General features: G+C 44.9%; 1 protein-coding gene and 1 pseudogene across 1 annotated transcript in view; both read left to right on the plus strand.

Annotated features, from left to right (window-relative positions):
- The window catches only part of LOC109471803, a 14976-nt pseudogene extending 4747 nt beyond the window's left edge, over positions 1 to 10229 (plus strand).
- Positions 10230 to 12051: 1822 nt separating this feature from the next.
- The window catches only part of LOC109471897 (A disintegrin and metalloproteinase with thrombospondin motifs 17-like), a 31583-nt gene continuing 28343 nt past the window's right edge, over positions 12052 to 15291 (plus strand). Inside the window, exons 1-2 of the mRNA XM_019771339.1 lie at positions 12052 to 12588; positions 12814 to 13160. Of these exons, the coding sequence (XP_019626898.1) occupies positions 12507 to 12588; positions 12814 to 13160 (429 nt within the window). The 5' untranslated portion in view covers positions 12052 to 12506. The remainder of the gene's footprint in view (positions 12589 to 12813; positions 13161 to 15291) is intronic.

The raw sequence follows: 15291 nt of genomic DNA on the forward strand, positions 1-15291 counted from the left end.
CTCTGTACTATTTTTATGGTACAGAACACCCTGAAACGGTTTGCCGCAGATTATACAGATGCGTCGTCACCCGTGTTAGCCCCCCCCCCCTACGTTATTTGAGTTTGGACTGTTACTGGAAAAAAACGTTCAAGAAATTCTTACTGTGTTGAAAGTGTCACGACAGCGCCGCAAAATATAATAAGAGAAGATGTTATAAAGGAAAGAATCAGAACAGGGTGACTACTGCTGTTTTGTTAATTTGTCTTTATGACAAAAGAAGACTTGTTTCTTGTGTTCTTTGTGTCCTAACATTTGTACTTCTACAGTTAGTATATTCCAAATCTAGGCATCTCGTTTTTCGGCCCTTCGTGTTTTCATTGCGCGCTTGCCTTAAATTTAAGGTAATTAGATTTAAGGTCTCCAGTGGACGTCATCCATAGCAATTACTTGGTGTGGCCGTAGAAAATAACCTGACATATGTCCAACCTATCCTCCCCCTGCTGAAGTTATAGTACAATCCCTCAATGTAACGTCATTTGATCCCATCCCATTAATGGGGTTCCCCGCTATATCCAGCTGTCGGCTGTCTCCAAGCAGATGTAGGTGGGGATTTCTAAACACAAAAGGTCCTATTACGGGGACATAACGACCTCCACGACTCTCATCTTTGAACTCAATCTTGGAGACCACGACAGTAATATGCCTATCAAATTTCATTAACTTCCATACATACATACAAAAGTTATCCTGCTCACAAGAAAAGTTAACAAAATGCCCCCTGTAGTCACAACGAAACCCCCTACGAAGCTCAGTAACGAACTTAACCTTGGTCCCGACAATAGTAAGCACCACACCAAGAATTATAATCAACATTTTACAAATACTTGAGTTATCTTGCTAACAAGCCACAAACACAAAAGGTGCACTAACGTGACGCACGGACCTCCCACAAAGCCAAAACTTGTACTTGACTTCGGCCTTAACAGCGGTAATCTGCCTGCCAAAAATCATGGACGTCGAATCATGCCTTCCAGAGTTATATTGCAAAATCCGCAGTTCCCCACACTCCGGCGAGACAATTTCATAGTCCTTCTGACGAAGACAACAAGGCTCGTGAGAGCCACTTACATGTTTTGGGTTACAGTGATTACTGCGTGGTCAGATATTTGTTCACCCTTGATTTAAACCGTTGGAGGAAACTGTCAGCATGAAATTTTCTCTTGACTGATGGACTATTTAGGAAGAAAGGGTGATTTTCTGCTGTTGAGGTGGCTAAGCGTGTTCTTGCAGAGAATGTTCTGAGTGGGGGTACGAGGGAGTGAAGTTCAGCAGAGCATCTGCCGTGGAAATATCGATATATAGTAACGCCAGGCTAGCAACATCGCGCCGGTGTGAAAGCGGTTGTAACGTGGCGTGCAGGTCTCTCCCAACGAGATTTCGCAAACGATTTTGGACCCTATCTAAACAGCTCAACGAGCTCTGTGCAACGAGTTTGTTTGTGAGTGTGTGTTTGTGTGTGTGAGTGTGTGTGTGCGCGCGTGTCTCTATTTGTGCGTGCGTGCGTGAGTGAGTGAGTGAGTGAAAGTTAGAGTTCCGTACAAGCCTAAAACTTGCAACAAAAAAACAAAACAAACAAACAAACAAAAAACAAAACATTTCTATCCGCCCGCTCAGAACTGTCTCCACAACACGGAAGGTCCGCGGTGCCAGAGCTGCCGTCCCGGTTACCGTGGCAACCCCGCCCGGGGCACGCCCCACGACTGCGTACCGGTGGAGGCGTGGCCACGGGAAGTGATGACGTGTCAGTGTCACGGGCATTCCGACCTGTGTGACAACACTGGCCGCTGTTATGTACGTCTTGTGTTACTTTGTTGTTGCGTACAAAGTACTTTAATAGTATATCATTCACTTGTGCTAAATCATGTCTTCACATGTGCATCAATGGCCAACATACATTTTGTTGTATCTGCTTTACCATGCGTAAAGATATGATGTCTCTTGTTTCATTACGGGTATGATTATGTTTCTGATAAAATTTCAATAATATAATCCGTGTTTATTTTCTATTTTCATTTTTTTCTAGCTCTGACTTCTTTCCTCATGATCTAAATTAATAAAAAGGCGTCAGTTTGAGTATTACGATTAACAAATTTAAAAAGGCTAATTTAATACAATCAAGCAACCAAAAACATTCAAGAAAGATACGAATCCTGAATATCCGCTTACCTCTACCTGCAGAACTGCCAGCACAACACGGCCGGGTTCTTCTGTGAGCGCTGTAAGCCTGGGTTCACAGGCCTGGCTACATCCGGGTTCCCCTGGGCCTGCCGTCCCGTCATGCCTGTGACAGAACTGCCCTGTCAGTGTCATGGCCACGCCCACACGTGTGATGCCGAGGGTAGGTGGTAAGAGCTTCTCACAGAGTCAGTTTAAATCTATATACACACAAGTTTTTAGTCAAACTGAATGTGAATCTAGTACAATACAGTTTTAGTCAAACTGAATGTGAATCGATATACAGTTTTAGTCAATGAAAATATTTTTAAAATGCTTTCGCACTGCAATTTTTGCATGCACAGATCACAAAAGAAGGATAAAACTTGGAATCATTTTGTCAACACCTCTCCAACAGAACTGTCTCCACAACACCGCCGGCGACCATTGTCAGTACTGCATCCCGGGTTACGTCGGCGACGCCACTAGCGGAACTGCCATGGACTGCAGCCCAGCCAGCGTGGTCGCGACTGCGCCACAAACGTCGTGTGAATGTCATGGTCACGCCGCCCTGTGTAACCAGGATGGACTGTGTAAGGTACGTTAGACTGGTAACATACACGTATTTCATTTGGGAAATCAAAGGCTGGACAAGCAGTTACAGCAACGCCAATGCAAGACCACTTGAAACTCATCTACTAAGAGAAGTTAAATTGAAATCAACATTATTGCTCAACAACTGTAACTGGTACAATGTATGGCAAAGAAGAAACAACATGAGTAGATACATGAACGGATACTAAAACATAATTATAACAGAGCTAGTTTATAATGATACAAAAGCTAATCTATTGTGTTTTCTTAAAGAGAGTCTTATTACATTCTGTAATTCAAGAACTACAAATTTAAAGAGAGAAATTGTCCTAGTACAGAAGCGGCCTCTTCTCATTCACATGTACACAGTTTACGAAAGAATATGAATTTCCTTTGATTCAGTTCTCAGAATAAGTTTGCTAACTTATTTGTTGTCAATATCTGTTTGTTGCGCTTCTTTTCCTCAATCTGTAACTGTCAGGACTGCCGACACAACACCGTGGGTGACTTCTGTGAGCGGTGCGCTCCCGGTTACTATGGCGACGCCACCAAAGGGAAGTACGGAGACTGCGCGAAATGCCCCTGTCCGCTTACTGTAGCTTCAAACAGGTAACGACTCCGGGAATTTCACATTGATTTTTTACATTACCCTACATTGTCGGCTGTGATTACCAACATATACACAACACGGCATAGCTATACATCCCCAGCTTTTGTTAGGGGACAGCAAGGGGGTGAAGTCTGTCATGTCTGATTGACTTGTTGTTTTTGTGAACGTTTTATGGCATATTTTCCCACGTTGCTATTTCTTTTCTTGTCTGTCAGTTTTGCCAAAACCTGCATACTAGCGCAAGACGGAAAACCCACCTGCAGCAACTGTCGACGGGGCTACGTCGGGCGGAACTGTGAAAGGTACTCTAGTACACGTTTTTGACTGCCAGTAAAACTAACCACCTGATGAAATCATCAGCAGTTGTATAGGCTGTCTTAAAGATGACACGACAAAGATTAAAAAGATAAATAGATAAAGTACTAATCAGTCAAAGATGGATAAATGAAATTGAATTCTTCCGTAATTACAAGTTGTTTTACATCCAAAAAGAGCTCAAACTTGTACGTCATCGGTTGCCTGGAGACCAACAACCAGTCTGTCACGTGTTCCCCAGGTGTGCGGAAGGTTATAAGGGAGATCCCAGGCGAGTCGGCGGCAGGTGTACCAGGGACAGGGGGGGTGACCGGCGGTGGAGGCGCCGCCAGAGGGACGACTGAGGGATAGTCTATCCGAACGTCTTCCGCACTGTAACGGTCCGGTCGCATGTATCCTGCGATCGAAACCTGACGGCATTCTTGAGATAGTCGTGCATGTATCATGTAAAGTGTAGCTGCCGTGTTATGAAAAAAGGCCTTTGTTGGCTGCTGGTTCTCTCAAAGCCTGTTTTTTACGGCATCAAAATCGAACCACGGTGTACGACTTATGTTACCGTGCCGTTACAGGGTATCGTTTCACCTCATCGTTAAACTATCAGGATAACGAAGGATACTGTAGCACCATTATGACTTTACTTATGCTACCTGTATGGAATACTCTATAAATCTGTCAGACTAAATCCCCTTCCCCTTTTATTTTATGCGCACGTGATATGCCTTGTTCTAAAGTAGATAATATTTTAAAAGTGCCTCTCACCTGGTCCTTGGAAATAAATGGTGACTTGCATGGCACCCAGCTTGCAAACGCATAAGTCAAACATAACAGTTTGCCTAAATATAGACCGATATGACTTATGACCAAAACTAGCCATGCATTGCACTTGGTAAACTGTATGTGCCACCAAGAAAAGCAGTGACAGTGCCCACTTGTCTTTTGTACTTTGTTCTACGATGGCAGATTTTGCAACGTCACAGTTTGCTGTCAAATCATGTTTACAGCGGAGAGAATAAAGTGTGTTCGGACGTACCCAAAGTCTTCAGATAAGATGACTTACAATCGCATTTAGAGAGATAATTAATAAATTTGTTACAATACAATGTAAACATATTTTTGGTGGCTGGTCTTTGGGTTTGTGTATATGTGTCCGGACAAAGTGGGTTGACATCACGTGGGTGGGACAGACTGACAGGCTGTCGAAAGGCCAGACACAGGGAGTGGGATGAACTTGATGGACCCAAAAGAAACCAGCTGCAGGAATTAGAGGTCGACATATGGGTGTGTGTGTGTGGGGTGGGGGGGGATTCAAGAAGCTAGGGATTGAATGAGCAACCCTCCAACCCTACATTGTACATAGAAACTGCATGAGGTAAAGTAGGAAGAAATCCTTCCCTCAACAAACCACAAGGAAAGAATACACAAAAGAGCGTGCGTGGAAGCTGTGTTCTTCCCTCCCCTCCACCCACAAAGATCTCAACGTCTGCTTGAAGGCATGCGGCGTGTCCTCCGTATCACACGGCATGTTTGGCCACCTGTAATAATTCACCTGACCTGCCGACCTTTGTACCGACCTACCTTCTCAACGTGGTACGAAGTAATGTCGCTTCGTGTTTACTCACTCCATCTCACACAGACCCTCCTGTGTACTGTAAATACCAACCTGCTAATAAAATGCCATAGCTGGCCGGCAGCAGTAGTACAGATACAAGGAAGATGGTTCTTCGCAGGTTCTTATTTCTTATTTTCACCGCCGTAACTTTCTTAGGTGAGTCTCTTTCTTCAACGTACTCGTACTGAAGTGAATGGGCTAGCTTTGGCATGTAGTTGCTCTGTGTGAGAGGGATGGGTGTGGTGTGATTTCATCATGTTTGAAATATGCCTTATGGCGCAGTCACATTCGTCGCCGTGCGATTTTTATATCGTAGAGTTTTCAAGCAGGCTGCGACAGCTAGAACCAACAGCCGACGAGGATCTAACACAACTATTTTCCCGTAACTAACACTGATACATGCCCGACTATCCCAAGAATACCCTCAATTTGCTATCGTACGTCGATCGCACGACATATGTGACAGCAGGGCCCTTATTTGTGGTACAGTCCACTTTGTTAAAGGTTAAGGCCGGCGAGTTGTAGCTCATACTCCACGACATCGTTCTTTTTCGCCAATGTTTGTGAATTGTTAAGACAGCAACAAAACTGGTTTTAGTAAATGTAAATCTATATCATTGGTGATAAAACTTGGTCAGTGGTTCATCAATTAGAACAAATTGAAAACAAAGATTGATTATCGTTCAAATACCTTTTCTTGATTAAAAAAAATGTCAATACAGGCACGGATCAGCCCGCAGAAGCGGCGTTGACGGCTGAGTGTAATTTTGACACCAGTCTGTGCGGATGGACGCAGGACGACTCGGACGACTTCGACTGGACACAGCAGTCCGGGGGAACCGCGACCTCCATCACTGGGCCTTCTGATGACGTCACGGGAGGAGGTATGTAGGCATCTGTAGTAAAAATGAACTAAAAAGAAGAAATGATGTACTTTAGACTTACGAAAATTGTTTTTTTTGTGACCTTCAAGCTTTGACAAAACAAAATTTCCCTTTGTGGTGATGTCGTATCAACTTTACAGATACAAGTAAATAACACCCCTGTTTCTCGCTACAGGACAGTACATGTACACAGAGATATCTAATGTCGGCGATGGAAAGAAAGCAAGACTTTCATCACCTCTACTTACTACTTCACCAACCTCCTGCTACACGCTGAGCTTCTACTACCACATGTACGGCAGACATATCGGAACCTTGAACGTCTACATCATTCAAGATGGCGCCGCCTTGGAGACTACTGCGCCTGCGTGGTCGCTGTCAGATGAACAAGGTGACTTGTGGCATGAGGCTGAGGTCGTCATCTCGATGTCCCAATCTTATAGGGTAGGTTAAGACCCGAGTTCTTTAGAAAATTTAATGCTTCTTTGACATCTTATTCTTAGTCTGCTAAGTTATGCTCTTGTCGTCTTGTCATATTTAGATAATCTTCGAAGGAATCAAGTACGGGGCAACTACCTATAGAGGTGACATGGCCATAGATGAGATCAAGTTTCTGCCTAGGTCTTGTGTCGGAGGTAGGTCTCCCTCGACAGCGCACTTACATTTTTTTCCGTTCTAAAGAAGTGATGATATCGAAAATAGGTATAGGCACAAATCTTGAACTATTTTGTATGTCAGGATGGAGACTCTGACTTGATAAACACATAACGGAGGATATAGGAAAGTATTGACACCAATACACAAAGTAAACTTATATGTTATCCAATCATATCGTACTAAGCAAGCCGAATATTGTTTTGGTGTCATTTTAGATACGGATGAGTGCGCGAGTTCCCCCTGTTTGAATGGTGGAACTTGTCTGGACCTGACTAACCGATATGTCTGCACATGCGCACCGGGGTTTATTGGTCAACAATGTGAAGAAGGTAGGTATTTAATCTCCAAGCAGATTTTTCAGTGGCAAAGTGCTACCCAGCCGGCAAGAGACTATCCAATATGCAAGACACTGTTTAATGTAATGTCGCCTTGACTTCGCCTAATCTGCGTTCTTAAATAATGGTGTCAAATGTGGCACAAAAGGCCAGTATCAAAATTATGTCCTGTTAAATGGGGAAATCAGACGCTTGAGTAACGTCAAATCTTTCTGGATTTCTCAGAGAGAACCGGTTGTAACTTCGACTCGGACCTCTGCGACTTTGAACAAAATCATATTGACGACTTCGACTGGACGCTCCAGGCGGGCAGCACGGGAAGTGCAGGAACAGGACCATCCGCCGACCACACCAGTGGGACTGGTAAGACTCAAGCTCGTTCTTTAAAACTTCGAATGCCTTTTAAATTAGGCGGTCTTGTATAGACGACAACAGACGACACTATTTTGACACGTCTTCAGGTCAGTATATCTTCATCGAAACGTCATCGCCTCGCCAGGCCGGCCAGGTCGCCCAAATCTCCACCCACCCGATCTACGTGACGTCACCGATCTGCGTATCGTTCTACTACCACATGTACGGGCGCGGGGTCGGCACGCTGAACGTCCTCCTGGCGGACGACAGCCAGCAGGCCGACTCCACGGTCTGGAGCGAGTCCGGAGACAAGGGCGACGTCTGGCTGCAGGGTCAGTTCGCCGTGGACGCTCCGGTAGGAGGAGGGCTAAAGACCGTGCAGGTACGTGTACAATGAGCGCAATAGCTTAGTATATATCGTTAGTTAACAACATATATTGTATATAAAATACGTTTGGAACCGTATATCTCACTATGTTGGAACAATGAACGTCACAATTACTTTACGTTTGGGGCCGAATTGTTAGCAAATAGTTTCAGTGCACAGTAAACCAGTCATAATTGCCATTAAAGATGACAGTCTTCTAAACGTTGACTTTCATTGGTAACAGAATTGCTTTTGTGACATAACATATTTTGTCGTTCATAGATAACATTCGAAGCAGTCATTGGAAGGATTGGGTTCGGAGATATCGCCCTAGATGACGTGGTGTACATCAGTGGGACATGCCCGACTCAAGGTGAGACAAGTCATGCAGTACCGCCGTCAATAGATAGGGGGCAATGAACGATGTCTCTAAAATCCTGAAGAGACTCATAGCTTTTAGCAAAACAAAAGAGAATTATCATGGTTGCCATGTGCATTTTGAAATGTATCTGTAATATAGTTGTAATATATATTTTCTTCGGCTCAACTTTTCCAGCGCCCTTGCCAACGACTACACCCTCCACTACACCATCAAGACCACCAACAACCATACCGCCGCCTCAAACAACCACCACTCCTAAACCAACCACGACTACAACCCACAAACCTACAGCATCCGTCGGGAGCGCCAAGCCTTTAGACGACAGGCCCAGCAACAGGCCTTCCATAGAACAGTACACGTCTCCATCACCGATGACTACCGGTCCCACCGTACAAACCGGCTCGACTAAACACACCACAGCCGCCATAGTGGGAGGGATGGTGGGCGGGGTGGGCGCCATAGTGTTAGTCGTGGTCGTCGTGTGGGTGATCCTGTACAAGACTCAGCGTATCAACTCTAAGGTAAAGTTCCTACACCTCATGGGGATGCACGGAGACGTGACGTACAACGTGGAGTCCATGAAGTCAGCTGAGGGCGGGTTCGACAACCCCGTGTACGGTAACGGTCTGGAGGTGAAGAGTACCGAGGAGCCAGCGGTATAATACTCCAACTCACTCAGGTTCATCCTGGTTAACCGGCACAGACTGAATACAACAAATGGGAGATTTCAGACTTTCGGGAAGTATATGCAATCGACAGACGAAGTATTGTTAGTGATATAATCGTCTGAGAGGCTTAGATTCAATGTGTAGCAAAATGTAGATTGGAAGACATGCACATTGTTAGTGGATCCACTCCAGGGGTGTTGCCAAAATCTGCTAGTTGGGCATATCTCTGCAATATGTACCCTGTAAATAACGCGATGAAGTGAAGTAAAGCGGGAATGTTTTATTACAGGAACAGACAAATTTCGAAATGGTTTAATCATAATGAAAAGACTAGAGAAAAATGTAAGAGATATACGCACAGTCAAGTAACACTGACCAGTACCTATCTCTATCGTGTCCTAGATATACTTAAAAACTTAGAAATGGTCGCTGTACAAAACAGTCACTTTCACTATAAATGTAAGAGTACGTTCTAATGTCAGCAATGATTGCATCTATTTACATACTGCCCACGCAGTACGCGTCATCCTACGTACAGAATGTATGTCGGCAACAATAAAGGTTTAACTATTCTCTATAACATACACACACATGTGCACACACACATACAAAGATAGAGAATAGATTACCTAACACCAACGATTAGGCAACGTAATCATTTCTCCATGCAGTTTAAATGGGATGAAGAATCATTGATCTTAATGTTGTTTATACTTCATCCCATAGACAAAATGGTAAATCCTTTGACCTAGATTAAAGATGGTTTACTTACAGTTTATCCCCTTTTAAATTGGTCCCTGGACTAAGGATTATCCAGTCGCCAAAGGGGAATTCTCCAAATGCTGGGTTTAGAGAAGGCAACCTTATTTTGTGGATAATGAACTCTATGTAGGTCAGTAGGGTAGGTCGAGACGCAATAAGTGCCAAAATGAAAACCATGAAACCTATAGCTATTTTTTCTAATGAGAAAATGCTGAATATATCAAATCAATGGCCAAAAGTAAAAAAAAAAGCTAGAATCTTTGTGTCTGGTTTCAAGACAAACTTAAAGGTTTGGGACTTGAGCAAGTCGACATGCGAGTCGATTAGTGGCACGTACATGTACGAGTATACTGTCATCAACACCACAACCGCCCTATCTCGCAACGAACTAACTTTGAAGGCAAGTTAATTCAACGTTCGCTCGAATTGACCAATGTACGTATACCGACAAATCTCTGTTCGTGTAGCTCACAACGACACACACAGAAGTATCTTTTCACACGGCGTTACCATTGCAGGGCCTACAGGGTATTCAGGCATCCCAAGTTGTTTAACAAGTCCCACTCACAACACCCTTTACACTCTATTTCCGTGGCTTCTCTCTCTATATAATACGGTTGCCCTTGGCTACTTTGTTTGCTTTGAGGCCCGTCGACAGATCAGAGATAGTACGTATGTGTATCAAAATGCTTACAACCGCGGTAAAAGTCATTACATTACCATCGACATTACATTTACCATGAAAAGAATCGAGGAAAAGAGATGCTTGACACAGAAGTACACAGAACGATGTAGTACATGCAAACATGCTTTAGTCCACCAGGGGGCGCAGAAGAATTCAAGTTAAAGGACTGACAAATGAAGACATTAATTGCATACAAGATAAGTTTCTTAGTTTTCGATACTTAGATAGAAGAGAAAAACCCATATTCCTTATAAAGCGTTTGATCACCAGTCCTTTCGATTTCTGTCAATCTTCCCCACCCATGTGCTGTCTTACTCTGTCCACACAGACACACAGCTCAGCCAACCGTACCCGGAAGTAAAAACATCATTATTTAAAAACGCCTGCCGTGGAGCCTGCTTTGGAGGCTATTAGCACTTCGCGTGATGAGACAGTCCCAAACAGACGTGCGTCCAGCCGCCAAAACATTCCCGGATTCTCCCTTTGACGCAGCTACTAAATAATCACACCGCTGAGAGCAGGTCCTCCCGAGTAACAATCCCCGGGATCCGAACTCGCGACCCTTTGACCCGGGTTTGGACAAGAACATGTGGTTCCCCATGTAGGTCACGGTGCCACCCTTAACCCCTCTCTGCGCGCTCCGATTCCTCGGTTTATTTGCCGAAAACAAGGCGAACGGCGATTTCGTGCTCCAGATATTGAGTTTCCTGCACGCCCTAACCATTTTCCGTCTGTCGGCCGGGCGACAGCCTTTCTGTACTTCTGCTTCACCTCATTTACTTCTGAAGCTACCGATGCAGACCCATTAGGGGACAAACGGCGGAACCTGTCATTGTTCTCAGCTGACTGATCGTACTGAATACATGGAGATTGACAAGAGGCGTGTGTAAAGAAAGTGTATCTTGACCTGTGTAACATACCACCCAAAGCAATTTCAAGTTAATTTTCTGGTCATTTTTAATACAGAAAGTTAATTCAACCCCATCCCATACGATACTGTGGGGAACAAAATGCGATGTCGCTGACCCAAAACGGTTGCTTGTTTTGTATCGTAGGCTACCTATTTATTGGTTGTGCCAAAAAATAGGAATCGACTCCTGACGAAAATGCGCTAAGAAATGGCAGTAGATGTCAATATCAGACAGATTTCGTCATCTAGAATATTTCCTTTGTTTTCAGAGTGCTTCCCTGGAATTGCATTGGATGCCTTTGACCTCCTTTTTCAATGTTCTATATGTAAAGAAGCCAAGCCAAGAAGAATGTAAAACCCCGCATGCAGAGTTGTATCGACGAACCAGACCCACAAATGATTTTTTGGAAATGCCCAATGATGACCGCATATCTACAAGCATGACTGTGTTAGGTAACTAATAAATAAGCTCTTTTCTAGGATAAAAAGGTCAAGACACAAAGAATTCTTTTACGTCGCCATCTAGCAGTTGATCTATGCTACGTTTCCGAAAATCGTTTATTAGTGTCACATTTAAGCCCTTCAGAGTAGTCGAAGCTATATGTTGCTAGAATTCAGGCTTCATGAGGCTCCCCGAATGGACAGTACCGAGACAGACACGCCATGTCGTCTTGACCAGTGCTCAGCAAAAACCCCTCAGTGTTTGTTTACGCTTTGAACCCGTTAATTCATCACTTTCTTCGTGTGGTCGACGTGAAGAAAGCCGTGAATGACCCCGGAACGTCTTTAAAGTCTTAGTAGTGCAGAGGACAAGGTCTCGGGCAAATTAAGACTGGGAGGGCTGTTGTCTGAGACCGGCCGACGTGACGTGCTGGCCGAAATGGGTATAAAAGGAAGTCCATGTCCCGCCCCGAAACCGCCGCCTGGCGTCCTAACACGGTGAGCCGGGTCGGGGTTCCCGTCAATGGACTTTTCAGCGCCGGTGTTATGCGATCCTCTCGGGGGTAAATAGAAACAGAAAACAGTAGAAGAGGCCTCGGGGAGTTTTGGGGGCGGTTAATCCTCATTGGTGAGACCACAATTGCCACCGGCTGGGCCTGCGCCGGGACCGAGGAGGGCTAAGTTCGGCGGTGAGGCTGTCGGTGCCGTGAGAGCAGGAGACGGGGGCAACAGCTGACATGGCAGCGGTCCAACAGCAACCCGTGCCCCGCGTCCTGGCGCTACTCTTGGCCGGACTGTTTTTCTTGGCTCTGGCGAGCGGTAAGTTGACGTTGTCTTAACGACTAATCTGCGAGAGTTCGGCAAAACAGGAAAAAAAGTGGCAGGTTTGGTGCCAACTCGAGTTCACGGCCATTGCTCATGCGTCTGTTTCCTATAATATCGGCGTGTCCTCACTGCGCTTTCAAGTATATATAGATGCACTTTGTGCCCACACACTGTCTGTCTGCATATAGTAGTAACCTTGGTCTTCATTATGATATACAGGGGCTAGACACAACATCCAAGTCGTGTTTCCGAGGAGGGTTCAGCGGGAGCAGGCCGGGGCGCCCGGGCGCGGGGCTCGGGGGCGAGCCGCACGTGACGCCGAGGGCACGTCTGGCGGTGGCGACCCCCAGGACTTCGTCTTCTACCGTATGGACGCCTTCGGCAAGACCCTACTGCTACGTCTGACGCCAAACAAGGAGTTCTTGTCCCGATCCTTCCAGACGATGACCCTCGGCGGCGACGGGCGGGTCGTCGACCTGAGCGGAAGCACCGGGGCGTGCTTCTACTCCGGGACGGTGGAGTCCTTTGAGAGATCGTCCGTGGTCCTCAGTACATGCAGCGGACTGGTGGGTGCAATTTTACCGTCCACTCCATTTCTGTTTACACCGTAAATCGTGAAACTTTTGTGTTGTGGTGACCTCTCCACCGCGAATTCATGTCATGACACCGGCACCACAAATATGCCTCCCATATATGACTAACATACTACAGAATTGTTTCTACTGCGAATTTAAAACACCGTGAAAACCTCCCTTTCCCTCCCACCGCCAAATAAAACCACTGCGAAAGTTTTACGATTGACTAGTAAAAACTAAGCTCGTTATCAGTGACGGATCAACGTCGGTTACTTAAAAAACACTACCCGATCGACACTGTTAATTAGGTATGAGATATTAGCCTAATTGGTGACCTTAAACTGCCGATCGGGTATCAAACAGTGGGGGGAGAGTCGAAGGGATAATCTAATTATAACACATCGTAGCGTCATTAAACCTTTTCTGTGATCATACCAGGGGTAACTCTTCCATGTTGTCAGCAGCCGGTGTGTTTTGTCTCAATGGCGACTGCGGACAGTGTGAAGGAAGGCCAACTGTCGGGTGGGATATATCAGACTAAAACGTCCAGACCACATGGCCTGGCGCTGTAACCTACATGTCAAGCTGCCACAGGAAAAGTGGGTGGTGGTTCTCCTTTTTTGGGGCAATCATTTCCCAGCTAGCTAGCTGTGGTGACACGGACGTCTTACTTCGGGCAACCCCTGCTGAAAGGACGGGGGCGTGTCACTACTCACTGCGTCTGCAGAAGAGTGGGGGGGGGGGAGCAGGTGCAGTACGTTGGAAAAACGTACTGCACCTGCGTGAAACCCGGAATTTCTCATAACTTTCGTTGGATGTTTACGCTTGGTCAACGTTGCATAAGAATGTTGCCTCTTGTAGACAATATCTTTTCCAACACAGCACTTGAAATCTACGACGGTGGCTAAAGTCCATTGTTCTCATGACCTACCTGTCATTTTTCTGTCTCACTTTCCCCTGATTGACATGAATCTTAAAATGGAGTTTAGTAGACAGGTATAGAACACAAAATCAGGCCGTTTTTTATGGGTTCACCACACCACGAAGTGGTGGTGAACCCATATTGCTTTTTCTGATGTTTCTTCTCCTCCTCCTTCTCCTCCTTCTCCTCCTGCCATATCTTCAAATGGATTCAGCTTCTTCATTTTAGGGCCTAAGGTCCTGAAATTTGGTATGGAGGTACAGTGGGCAAATACCCCTAGGCATTTTTTAAATTTTTGTGATACAGGCTTTTAGAATGGTTTTATTCGAGTTTTTTGGCTGTGTTATAGCAAATGTATTACTGTGTTAGTGTGCCTTGTTTACCACGTCTGGGCATGAGTCATCACAATGGAATGCAGGGCATCAACCAATAGGCATGCAGCTTTCCTCTATACTTCTTGCTGATTGGCTGTTGGGATTTAACTTGATTAACACCCGCACAGGGCATTTCCACCTGCACAGAGCATTTCTTGCTGATTGGCTGTTGGGATTTAACTTGATTAACACCTGCACAGAGCATTTCCATACTGACAGTATGTCTTTATTCAAGTGTTTTGGTAGGTATTTCAAGCTTTTCTGCTCCAGCATTGGAATGCGGGGCATGAACGTTTTTTATTTTATTTTGAAAATCAACAGTTTGCATTATGCAATTAAAAATCCTAACCAATAAAGTAGGGAATAGCTATCCAACTGTTGTTTTAGTTGTATGTTACTTCATATTATAGTTATATCAATGTAATCATTGTTTTCCCTTGTGTTTCTCATTCTTTCCCTGCCATGTGGTAAAATGTGGTGAACCCATCGCTGTATTTGCTCCAAAGCAAATATTGGCCTTTCTAGTCTTGTCATTGTGTTCTTCATCGGGGAAGTCAAGTTTTATTGTTTCACTGTCCTGACGTCGTGAAATACAATTTGGTAGGTGATGTACATTGTAGCTTTAATTTTGACTAGGAATGTTAACCTTTATTTGTACAAAGAATCTTGGTGCTTTTGCTAGTTTCGTCTCTTCATGATAGTGTACTGGTCTGTGCTTTGAGGGACTCCATCATGTGTAAAATGATCATCTAGTTCGGAAGGCGTTCGATTCAGTTCGTGTCGTGACCTTCAGGCGTTCCCGGATCGGCCGTTTTTTTTTTTGGTG

This window comes from Branchiostoma belcheri, unplaced genomic scaffold (genome assembly GCF_001625305.1).
Source record: "Branchiostoma belcheri isolate BF01 breed outbred unplaced genomic scaffold, Haploidv18h27 scaffold26, whole genome shotgun sequence".
Classification (NCBI taxonomy): Eukaryota; Metazoa; Chordata; class Leptocardii; order Amphioxiformes; family Branchiostomatidae; genus Branchiostoma; species Branchiostoma belcheri.